The 12,971-nt window shown below is 37.2% G+C and overlaps 1 protein-coding gene across 1 annotated transcript; it reads left to right on the forward strand.

Annotated features, from left to right (window-relative positions):
- Positions 1 to 1,836: 1,836 nt before the first annotated feature.
- LUM (lumican) lies at positions 1,837 to 12,763 on the forward strand. Its single transcript, XM_077265425.1, has 3 exons — positions 1,837 to 2,035; positions 5,442 to 6,347; positions 11,297 to 12,763. The coding sequence occupies exons 2-3, from the start codon at positions 5,462 to 5,464 to the stop codon at positions 11,446 to 11,448; spliced, it is 1,038 nt and encodes a 345-aa protein (XP_077121540.1). The 5' UTR covers positions 1,837 to 2,035; positions 5,442 to 5,461; the 3' UTR covers positions 11,449 to 12,763.
- Positions 12,764 to 12,971: the final 208 nt, after the last annotated feature.

The raw sequence follows: 12,971 nt of genomic DNA on the forward strand, positions 1-12,971 counted from the left end.
AGTCGCCCAGTATCAGCCTGAGCCAGATGCTGGGACCGACGTCTCCACTGAGCAGGCTCCACTGCGCCTGGAGAAGAATGGGAGACCGCAACGGAAGTGGTTCGAGATTCCCCCTGTGCAGAGGCGGGAACTCGACACCTAACAAAGATGCCTCCGGAATGATGGGACCACAAAATATAAAAGTATGTTGTCAATTTTAATTTGTGGACTGACAGGTCTTCTATGAGAGCCATATACCGGACTGACACAATGAAGAAGATGGAGAATTTTTCTTCTCCATCTTCTCATGACCCAATTCTCTCGGATGAGAATACATGCTTGTGTGACCTTAGCGAATCTTTGAGCCCTAATTTTGATATTTGTAAATTTCATTTTTATAATTTGTTTCCCATTGCTTTTTCCACATAGCAACAGGTTTGCCATCATTTACATCAATTTCTTTTCTAAAGGAGGTCAAAGTCTAGATTCCATATCTCAACACACTTAGCTATCCAACTTAGAATAATTGGAGAACTTCAAATTAACCGGAGCTACATACCTAGAGGAAACCCATAAAATGTATACCAATATAACATAATATATCGCTTGGGAGGGTTTAATCCAAGGACCTAGGTGCTGTGGATGTGAACTACTTTGATTCCACACTTATTATTATTATTATTATTATTATTTATTTATATAGCACCATTGATTCCATGATGCTGTACATGAGAAGGGGTTACATACAGACTACAGATATCACTTACAGTAGACAGACTAACAATGACAGACTGATACAGAGGGGCGAGGACCCTGCCCTTGCGGGCTTACATTCTACAGGATTATGGGGAAGGAGACAGTAGGTTGGGGGTTGCGGGAGCTCCGGTGTTGGTGAGGCGGTAGCTTCGGTAGTGATGAGGAGGCAGCGAGGTCAGTGCAGGCTGTAGGCTTTCCTGAAGAGATGGGTTTTCAGGTTCCGTCTGAAGGATCCGACTGTGGTTGATAGTCGGACGTGTTGGGGCAGAGAGTTCCAGAGGATGGGGGATATTCGGGAGAAGTCTTGGAGGCGATTGGATGAGGAGCGAATAAGTGTGGAGGAGAGAAGGAGGTCTTGGGAGGACCGGAGATTACGTGAGGGAAGATATCGGGAGATTAGTTCAGAGATATATGGAGGAGACAGGTTATGGATGGATATCAGATTATTTAATCACTAGAGCACATAATGGATTAGTTATTTTTATAGAAAATAAACTATTTTCATACTCTATTTTCAGAAATGGTATGTGATCAATTTACAATATACAGACATGTTTTTAAGATTCTTTCAGATGAAAGAACTCTAAGACTTTTCCTCTAAAAAAGGATCTTATTGCAAGCACAGTAATATTTAACCCAACATATTATTCTTCAATTTCATAAATTTGAAGAGATAACCTCAATTTTAAGTACATCCTTCAATAATTATACAAACACCACATGGATTGGGCTGATTATATTTTTTAAATTAATAGAACACAGCTTGATATTTCATTTGGGTCAATAAACTGAAATAAAACAGTAAAATCAGATACAGATGTTGGGCACATCGTGACATTTCTTGTGGTTCAAAAATCTGAAATAAGACTGTAAAATCAAATACAAATGTTTGACAAAACTGAATTTAGCTTTGTGTTCTGGCGCTGGAAATTGTGGTAATGTTCTGTAGACTTTCTCTGCTGTAGCTTAATCTGATTCTAAACAGAAAATATAAATTACAAAAGTTAGAAAAAGATTTCTGTGCTGAGTTTTTCCCTGCTTATGGGCTGTGCTTTGATAGCCTTCCACCTGTACTTACTCAGAAAGTAATAATTCTACACGCCACACCACCAGCACACCATGATGACATAAGAGCAGTGTGACTACTTTTTTTTTTCTTCCCTCTTTTCTTTTTGCAGTTCTGTATACAGTGATTCTGGCAGGCAGTTCTCTCCTGACACTGTTTACAGCACATGATACTTGATTCAGTCTCTTTTTTAATCTGCGTGGGGAATTAAAGAGAGCAGCATCAAAGAAAGAGGTAGGTGATGTTCACAGCTAAGTGCATTGTTATGATAACATTATTATGCTTAGATGGCCACTGCCAAAACTGATATGGACAAAACTTCATTTAATTTTCTTCTACCTTTAACAACCACTTTTATAATATTTTACAGTATATTACACAATCTGATATATTTAATGAAAATACATTCTTATTCCCATTTTAATGGAATTCCCTTATCTATCATCTATGAAAATGTAAGAGACATTTTTTGCATTTGAATTAGTTTCATATATAAGTCTTAGATTTCTTTTATGTTTCTTTGCAATGTCTTTTTCCATTTAATGTCAAATACTCTGAACACAAAAGGACAGCAAACACAATTTGGTAACTTTTTTGCTTCCTTTATTTTCTACAAAAATGCAGAATCATCTGGAATGAATTTAAGTTGTATGAAATGAGCAACTATCCTGAATTATTTCATGCTGAATAAGTTATTGGAATTTACTTTTCTGGGATGGTTTTACTGTGGTCTGTTGTTGGAACTTTTATTTGAGTTACTGAAGTTTTGAATGAGAATAGTAAAGTAAATGGGTATTGAAAGCAATATAAAAGCATTAAATACATACTGTTGAAATTCTAATATGCAATCAGCATGATATGCAAAGAAGGAAAGTAGCACTACATTTCTGAATAACATTCACTCTATTTTATTTTCCAAAATATTTTTTTGCACAGTACAAAGGAATTGAGTAAATTACTTTATAGAGAACTAGCATTATATGCATGATCATTTTGATACACATATAGCTTATCGCTATATGTTTAAATATTGTATATTTTAAAATATTTGACATTTTAAATATTCTATAATTAAAGGTTAGTTAACAGTGCAGATTTTTGGGACTTTTTCTTCCACCCAAATTTGAAATAACGTGGGAGAAAATTTTTTTTAATGCATCTAGTCGTTATTTTTTTCAAAGAATGCATAAGAAGTACATTGTGTCAACACACTCAAATGCTCCTTGAACATGCATGCTATATACAGCTATATGAGTATGCAGGATTTAAATATATTAGCTTCCAGGATCATTGCTTTGCCTGATCAGTCAAACTATTCTTAACTGTCATATTAGATGATAAGTTATATCTGACACTTGGTGGAGATATATGATTATTAGTGATTATATATGATTTAGGAAATATTAAGTGATGGTATAAAAATGATTAATTACAGTAACATTAGATTTGAGAATTCAAGCTTGAAATGTATTTCTTCTATCTATCAAAAACTTTCATTGAAAATCATATATATCCTGAAAAAGTTGATTTTTTTTGGGGGGGGGAAAGCAAATTATGGACATACATCTACTTGTCTTCTCGCCTAACTACTAAGGCTCCAACATCTGTAAATTAATCTTTTGAAACCCCGCCTACGAGGTGGGAAGTCTTCGCTTCCTGCTGCTTTGCTAAGGTATTACACCTGAAGATTGTCACTATTTTACCAACACACATTTAATCTCTGCCCATTAAAAGACATGGATGAATTATTCTTCACCTCTGGGAACAAATATATAAAAAGCTCTTGAATTCTTTCAGTTCTTAACAATCTATATTTTTTTTCTGATATCTCATTTGAATGAAAACAAGTCAATGCATGAGTATTACTTAAAAACATTATTTCATGAAAGACCAGAAATTGTTATTTTAAACTTTTATTATAAATCATGGTTTACAGTGCCTTGAAAAATTATTCATACCCTTTGAACTTTTCAACATTTTTTCATGTTACACTCACAAACTTAAATGTATTTTATTGGGATTTTAAGTGATATACCAACAAAAAATAGCAAGCATTTGTGAAGTATAAAGGAAATGATACATTATTCTCTAAATATTTTTAAAATATAAATCTAACAGTTGTGAAGTGCATTTGTATTCAGCCCCCTGTATTCTGATATTCCCTAAATATAATCCCGAGTGACCAATTGTCTCTAGGAGTACCATATTTAGTAAATTGAGTTCATCTGTGTAATTTATTCTCAGTATATCTACAGCTGTTCTGTGAAGGACTCAGAGGTTTGTTTGAGAACTTTTTGGATCAAACAGCATCTTTCAAATTAAGGAACACACCAGACAGGTCAGGGATAAAGTTTAAAAAAAGAGTAAAGCAGGGTTAGGATATAAAAAAAAATAGCTCAAGCTCTGAACATCTCACGGAGCAATGCTCAATTAGTTATCTAAAAATGGAAGGTCTATGGCACAACTATAAATCTACCAAAACATGGCCATTCATGGCCAAGAGGCCCATGGTTACTTTGGAGAAGGTGCAGAGATCCACAGCTCAGGTGGAAGAATCTTTCCACACACAACTATTCGTATACTACAAAATATGGAAGAGTGGCATTTTTAAAGCAAGCTATTAGAAGTCCCATTTGTAGTTTGTGAAAAGCCATATAGGGGACACAACTAGCATGTCAAAGAAGGTGCTCTGGTTCAACGAGACCAAAATAGAATTTTTTGGGCTAAATGCAAAACACTGTGTGGCAGAAAACTAACACTGCACTTGACTATGAAACACCATCTCCATTGTCAAAACTGGGGGAGGCAGTATTATTCTGTAGTGATCCTTTTCTGCAGCAGAGAAAGAGAAGATGGTCAGAGTTGATGTGAAGATGCATGAATCTAAATACAGGACAATCCTAGAGGAAAACCTGTTAGGGGCTCTAAAAGACTTAAGACTGTGGAGTAGGTCAATTTTCCAGCAGGACAATGACCTTAAACATACTGCAAGAGCTATAATGCAATGGTTTAGATCAAAGTATATTCATGTGTTTGAATAAACCAGTCAAAGTCCAGACTTAAATCTCACTGAGAATCTGTGAAATATTTAGAATTGAGAGTCCTCGGTGGTTGATACCTTTTAATGGCTAACTGAAAAGATGGTAACAAATTGCAAGCTTTCGAGACTACACAGGTCTCTTCATCAGGCAAAGACAGTACCAAGATATATATCTTTCCTGTATGAGAATCTGTGGCCAGATGTGAAAAGTGCTGTTCACAGGCGCTCACCTTCCAAAGTCACTGAGCTGGTAGAGATATATTCCAAAAGAGTTGCAGAAGTAAATGTAGTGAAATGTGTTCCTTCAAAATATTGACTCAGCAGGGCTGAATATAGATTCAAATAATTTTTTCAGATTTTTTTTAAAAATAAGTAGAAATTCATGTATCACTTCCTTTACAATTCACAAAGACTTTTTACATTGTGTATCGTGAAAAAATGTGTAAAAGTTCATGGGGTATGAATATATTTTCAAGACACTGTAGATAAAAAAAACCTGTCATGGAGGCAGACCATTTTAACTTGCAGCTATCTTCACCCGCGTGAAAGTGTAATAGAGCAATTCAGCTAATCTTTACTTGTTTTGTTTTCTTCACTTAGGTACAGTACAAATTGGAGCAATGCACCTCCAAATAATTCCCCTTTTTGTACTACTAATAATTGGCAGCGTATATCCGCAGTATGATTATGACTATGGTGTACCAGATGATTACCCCTCAAATTTAGCATTTGGACCATCTTCTGCTAATTGTGCACCAGAATGCAACTGTCCATATAATTATCCTTCAGCAATGTATTGCGATAACCTGAAATTAACAACAATACCAATGGTTCCTTCTGGAATTCAGTACCTGTACCTGCAGAACAACATGATTGAGAGCATAGATGATGATGCATTTAAAAATGTGACTGATTTAAAATGGCTCATTTTAGACCATAATCACTTAAGCAATGCTAAAATTAAGAAAGCATTTTCCAAGCTGAAAGAGCTACAGAGATTGTATGTAAGTTTTAACAACCTTACTGAGCTTGTGGGACCACTACCAAAGACAATGGTTGAATTGTATGCAACCAACAATAAAATCTCCAAGATTACTCCCAACATTTTGGAAGGTTTGGTGAACCTTACTGTTGTACAATTGCAGCACAATGCTCTTAAAGGGGAATCCATTTCAGGTGCATTCAAAGGCCTAAAATCACTCTTGTACCTTGACCTAAGCTACAATGAGCTTTCAAAGTTACCTACTGGACTTCCACCAAGTGTAGGTTTCCTATATTTTGACAACAATAAGATTGGCAATATCCCAGATGAATACTTTCAAGGTTTCAAAGCTCTTCAGTATCTTCGTCTGTCCCACAATGCTCTGAAAGATTCAGGGGTACCTGGCAATGCCTTCAACATCTCAACCCTTGTGGAGCTGGACCTTTCTTTTAATTCCCTTGGAAAAATTCCAACTGTGAATGAAGGTCTGGAAAACTTCTACCTGCATGTCAACAAGATTCAAAGTGAGTTCAATATTTCTAGTTCACATAAAAAGAAATGTAGGCAAAGGTTTAACTGAGAAAAAAAAACACATTTCTATGATTTAGAAATCATTTTTCATATACATTTTCACAATATCATTTACAATTTACTTTTGACAATATTTGTCACAGTTATTAGAACAAACAGCACAAGTGAATACATAAAAACCTTGCAATATATTTTAAAGGAAAAATATTTTCTCTTTAGTTACAAGCCACTTCTTATCCTAGACCTCGCCTCCTGAACTACCTGCTAAAATCCATTTAGATTAAAACAAGAGACTGCATGCTCACTGACATATCAGATTACAGGTTCTATTAAAGTCTATGGGTAGGAGAGTGGAAGGAGCAGAAGAGGCATTGACCCAGACACCGGCACACAGATCATGTACCATCTTCTAGCATATAATATGTCACATTTCAACACTTGATTCACATCTACATTACTCAGTTTTGTTGTATAATGTAATTTATGCTGTTGTTTATTTTTCTCTATGCTGCTACTGCTTCTGTGTGCTAGACATAGAGAAGAGCAGGAATCATTCTCTCTGTGTGTGTGCATTATATGGGAGACATTATACCAGCTTGTATCACCTAGTAACACTGAGACACCTGAAAATTAGAAATAAAGACTTCTAAGGGGAAACGTGATAAACATTGCAAGCTGCAACTCATATAATTGCAGGATGCAACTCATATAATGGCCAGAAATGCTGTTATTCCTCATGTGCACATATATGACAGCTTATTCTGTAAACTTAAATGAAATGACAAGTATATTTTAATACTACCATATCCAGTTCCCTCCCCCCGAAAAAAACTGCTTCCACTGAATAAAATGAGGCTACAAGTGTGTCCTCTGAATCACATGATGCTTCCTAAAATCAGCCCTACACATTAAGTCCCTCAAAAATTGTGCAATACACTGTGCCTCAAAAATGGGTCTATATACGGTGCTACCTGTAATGAGTGTGCCTTCCACCTGAGTAAAGAATACTCTTCTGTCCCTATTCCCACACTGTCCTCTCTCTAGTCATGTCAGGTCAGCATTTTCTGGACAGGAATGGCTTTAGAGAAGTGACTTGGGCATTATGATAATAGGAAAACATCTAATGGTTGATGTTATGGAACCCTCCAGCACCCAGAATATGTTATGCAGTTATATGTATGTATAATAGGTTCCATGTGAGATGCATGTCCCAAATGCATCAGCCCACAGGCTGCGCCCCTGGGCAGAGGGGACAAGATATCCCCCTTCTGACCTCCCCCACCTTTGTAATTCCCACAGTAAATATCGGCAGGCTCCGGCCACCTGCGGCTATTGTAATGTATGTCTGGCCTGCCACTTTTCAATTGGCTTGCCCTCTGTATCTATGTGATATATTCTGTGTCCTGTGAGTAAAGTGTGGTCACACTGGAAATACGTGGAGAAGCAGTGATCTTTTATATGCACCCATGTAACCAAGCAATTCCAGCCAGCGTCTTTCATTCAGACTCCAGCCAAAGCAGAGTGGACCTCCTGAAACACGGGGTGGTACTGAAAGAGGTACTCCAGCACGGTAGACTCCGTTACAGTTGACCGTTGATTATTCAACAATATCTGCATTCTAAAGATTTGGATACAATTGATTATAGGAAGAAAGGTGCCATTGTCAAGCTTTTCCTCTATTCCCAGAACTAGATGTTATTTTAAAATCCAATATAATATATTGCAGAAAGCAATGAGTATCCATTCCTCTTCAGTAGCACGCAGTGTCAGTCAGCGGCTTCCTGTTGCTGCGGTGGTCACGTGTGCCGAAACTTAAGAGAAAAGAATATTCAGAATATTCATTTCTCTTAAGTATCAGCACACATGACTGCTGACAGCAGCAGGAAGGCTCCAGCTGACACTGCGCACTACTGAAGAGGAATGGATACTCACCGTTCTCTGTGATGAACGAACTCGGTGAGTATTACGGCAGCTGCTGGCACCGGAGCAGGACACTGCGAGGGAGTGGAGGAAGGTAAGTGTAATGTTCTTTCTTTTTTTAATCCTTTCTGATGGGACCAATCATATTAGCAACAGGATGGAGCCAATCATACCAGTATGCCAGAAAGAAATGAATATTCATTGACCTCCACACCCATGGGCATGGAATGCAGTGTATATTCATTTCTCTTTTGCAGCGAACACAGGAGTTAGCTGGAGCTGCCGCCTCTAGCCCCCTGTGACCTGAAGCTCCGCCGTAACCGCTCCCCCACCTCCCCACCACAGGCAGAGCCCATACATATGGACTGTAAGACGCACCCCTCATGTTCCTCCACATTCTGGGAGGAAAAAGTGCGTTAGATGTGGTACTTTCTACATTATGTTCCTAAGCCAATAGACAGGTTCTGTAGTTTTTAATTACATTGCTTGATTCTATACTGTTCTAAGAACTCTGAATAAATAAATGTCAGAAGTTTCTGTACATCCAAACTTTTCTTACACAGCGAGCAATAAAGTTTATATCAGATATGTTTTATATTAGCTGTTTCTGTATAAAACAGTGTTGTTGACTATTAGATCTGACAAAAATTAACATCACCAAATGAGATGTTATCATGAAATTCAATTTGCAGTAAAGTTATTTTCTGGGAATTGAATGTTCCTTATTATTCTCTTGGGTCGCTAGAGACTTTGGAGCATAATAAATGAAAGATGAAAGAATAAAAAAAAACCTCCCCGTGTCCCTCTCCAGAAACCCCATTAAAGGTTCTCCACGACTCTGTTTTGTCAAATCTCTGGCCCAATATTAACTGTACCAGGACTGTGGCCATGGGCAAGTTTTGCAGGTCACTGTTGTGTGAATGCCCACAATCCACTCTGCAAGGCAAAAAAAAGAGCTTATCTTGTACTCACATACACTGCGGTCTGGTGAGATGGGCATATCTGGTCTTGAACCAGCACCTCTTCCCTTCTTATGATCACAGTCCTCTTTCCCTGCTTTGTGTGGTGTCCCCATCACTCCTGTGCAGACGCACTTCTCTCTGCTCTACTGAGGGCAGAGCAAAGCACTGTAATGCCCAAGCGCCAGTTCTACCTATGGGTCATCGGCTCTCTTTGGCCTTTCCCTAGCAATGCGCACTACAGTACTTTGCTCTGCCCTCAGCAGGGCAGAGAGAAGTAAGCCTGAGAAGGTATATGATGGGGCACTGTGTGGGAAGGAGGACAGCAATTTTAAGAAGAGAGGAGGTGCCGGATCAAGTTCAGAAATGCCCATCGGACAGGACAGAAGTGTATGTGAGTATACTAAAAGGTCATATTTGCCTTGCAGAGTGGATCTGGGATATGTACAGTGGGGAAATTAAGTGTTTAATACACTGCCCATTTTGCAAGTTTTCCCACCTACAAAGAATTGAGAGGTCTGTAATTTTTATCGTATGTACACTTCAACTGTGAGAGACAGAATCTTTAACAAAATCCAGAAAATCATGTTGTATGATTTGTACATAATTAATTTCCATTTTATTGCATTAAATAAGTAGTTGATGCAATAAAAAACAGAACTTAATATTTGGTACAGAAACCTTTGTGTGCAATTACAAAGGTGAGATGTTTCCTGTAGTTCATGACCAAGATCTCACACATTGCAGCTGGGATTTTGGCCCACTCTTCCATACAGACCTTCTCCAGATCTTTCAAACATTCGGGCTGTCGGTGGGTAACATTGAATTTCATCTCCCTCCAAAAATTTTCTAATTGGTTACGGTCCGGATACAGGCTAGGCCACTTCAGGACCTTGACATGTTTCTTACAGAGCCACTCCTTAGTTTCCTTGGCTGTGTGTTTCAGGTCATTGTCTTTCTGGAAGACCCAGCCATGACCCAATGACCCATCCTTAATGCTCTTAATGAAGGAAGGAATTTGTTTGCCAAATTCTTGCGATACATGAACCCATCCAACCTCTCTTCAATACAGTTCAGTCATTCTGTCCCCTTTCCAGAAAAGCGCACCCAAAGTGTAATGTTTGCCCCACCATGCTTCACTGTTGGGATGATGTTCTTGGGGTTTTTCTCATCCTTCTTCTTCCTCCAAACATGGCAATTGGAGCTGATACCAAAATGTTCTATTTTGGTCTCATCTGACCACATGACCTTCTCCCATTTCTCCTCTGGATCATCCAGATGATCATTGGCAAACTTCAAACAGGTCTGGACATGTCCTGGAGAAACAGAGGGACCTTGCGTGCCCTGGATTCTAATTCCTGACAGTGTAGTGTGTTACTAATGATAATGTTTGAGACTATGATCCCAGTTCTCTTCAGGTCATTGACCAGGTCCTCCCATGTAGTTCTGAACTGATTCCTGACCTTTCTTAGAAACATCCTTAGCTCACAAAACGAGATCTTGCACGGAGCCCCAGACCAAAGAAGATTGACAGCAATCTTGTGTTTCTTCCATCTTCTAAAAATTGTGCCAACAGTTGTTGCTTTCTCACCAAGCTGCTTGCCTATTGCCCTGTAGCCCATCCCAGCCTTGTGCAGGTCTATAATTTTGTCCCTGGTTTCCTTAGACAGCTCTTTGTCTTGGCCATGGTGGAGAGGTTGAAGTGTGGTTGATTGAGTGTGTGGAAAGTTGTCTTTTATACAGTTAATGAGTTCAAACAGGTGCAATCAATATAGGTAATGAGTGCAGAGTAGGAGGACTTCTTAATGAAAAAATAATAGGTTTGTGAGAGACAGGATTCGTGCTGATTGGTTGGTGATCAAATACTTATTTCATGCAATAAAATGCAATTTAATTATTTAAAAATCATACTATGTGATTTTCTGTTTTTTACTTTTAAATTCTGTTTGGGTGGGTACTGAACAACAACAGAATCATGAAAATGTATAATTTGCCATGACAAGATGCACATATGGAAGTGTTAAGATTATTCACAGCACCTGATGCATATTCTTATTTTGCAGAATTTGATCTGAGCAGCTTTTGTAAAGTTGTTGGTCCATTGGAGTATTCTCGAGTTAAACATCTGCGCTTAGATGGAAACAATATCACCCGAGCTGACCTCCCTCAGGAGCTTCACAACTGTCTTCGTATGGCTTCAGATGTTGAGTTATAATAAGGAAAATTTGTCAAAGAAGTGGTCTGAAAGCTGATGACTCATTCTCACAATGTGTTCAGCTTAAATAAATCTAATAAAATGTATAAAATACTGAGATATGAATCCTCAGAAATCATATCAGGTTAAATGCATGTGTTTCAAGTGTAAAGATCTAGAAAATAAGGCAGAACAATAATTTTAGCTCAAGCTATATTTTATAAAATAGCAAAATATGAAAAAAAAAATTAAAACAGTAAAAAAATAACCCTTGATGGGAGATAATGTTGAATATTAAAATGTAAATATACATAGCATATTAATGGTAATCTACTTTGAAACCCCAACCATTTTTTGTTACAAAAAATAGTAGTATTCTCAGCACACAGCATCTGAAAACAGTATGAACATTTACAACTTCAGAATAACACAGTGTCAGATGCACAAAAAGGAAGAACAGACACAAACTATTGAAAATATTGTAATAATAAAGTATTAATAATTGCACACAAATGGGATGTAAGCCATACTTGGTGTGACATGAAAACAAATGCAAACAAAACGTGGAGTTTTTGGCCACGGCAATAAATAAATAACATCTTACCGTAAAATACACGCTAAAAATGTAAGTTAGCTGATTGGCTATTACTGTTACTATTGATACTATGTTTAGCTATTGTCTACATTAGTTTTGAATTATATAAAAGGTCCAAAATTTCTTAGTGCAAGATGTCAGTTACTATGTAAGTATGAAACATTATAGACCACTAGACCATTAGTATGTATCATTTCAGCACAAATAAATATGTTGCAATGTAGAATGTTTAAAAAATCAGATACTACTAATATTATGAGCTATACTTCCTAACTATATGTATAGTTTAATTCTCTATTTTTTAACTAAATCTGTGTAATCTGGATTTTATTTTTCTGTTACTATCATAACTCTAGTTTTATACTACGCCCACAAATGTACTCAGGTATTGGAATCCATAGCTATTATTTTATGTGATAGTAGCCTTTTTAGAGCTTGTCACAGACTGTGCTCAATTAAAATCAGCTGGAAAGTCAAAGTATATTTTAATCACATATAAAGACTTCTGGGACTCTTTCGTTAATCCTTTGCCATTTTTTTTTACTGTGCATTTACATATTTGACATAGTATTACGGTAATTGCTGGTTATTTGTTTTCTCACCTGATAAATCTCTCATTTCTTCTTTACTGAGAATATGATGTCATAATAATTGTTAAAGAATAAATCTTGCATAATGGCAAGTAATCTGCTGTGTGGACTACTCCATTTGTTAGCAATAAAACCTTTTTTACAATGTTAATGTTTCACAAAAGCCATTTATTTTCATATAGTGCATGAGAATAGAGGTGAAACATAAAGGATGCTAATTCAACATCTGTAAGAGCGTTCCCAACCATCCCATGTCTCTCATTATATTGCTCTCATATGTGAAAAAGGGACCTTTTAAGCATCCACAGGCTACAGGACCCTAAGATGACCTCTGCACCTTCTATACTTACACCCCTGCT

The sequence above is a fragment of the Ranitomeya variabilis genome, chromosome 5 (assembly GCF_051348905.1).
Source record: "Ranitomeya variabilis isolate aRanVar5 chromosome 5, aRanVar5.hap1, whole genome shotgun sequence".
In the NCBI taxonomy this organism is placed as follows: Eukaryota; Metazoa; Chordata; class Amphibia; order Anura; family Dendrobatidae; genus Ranitomeya; species Ranitomeya variabilis.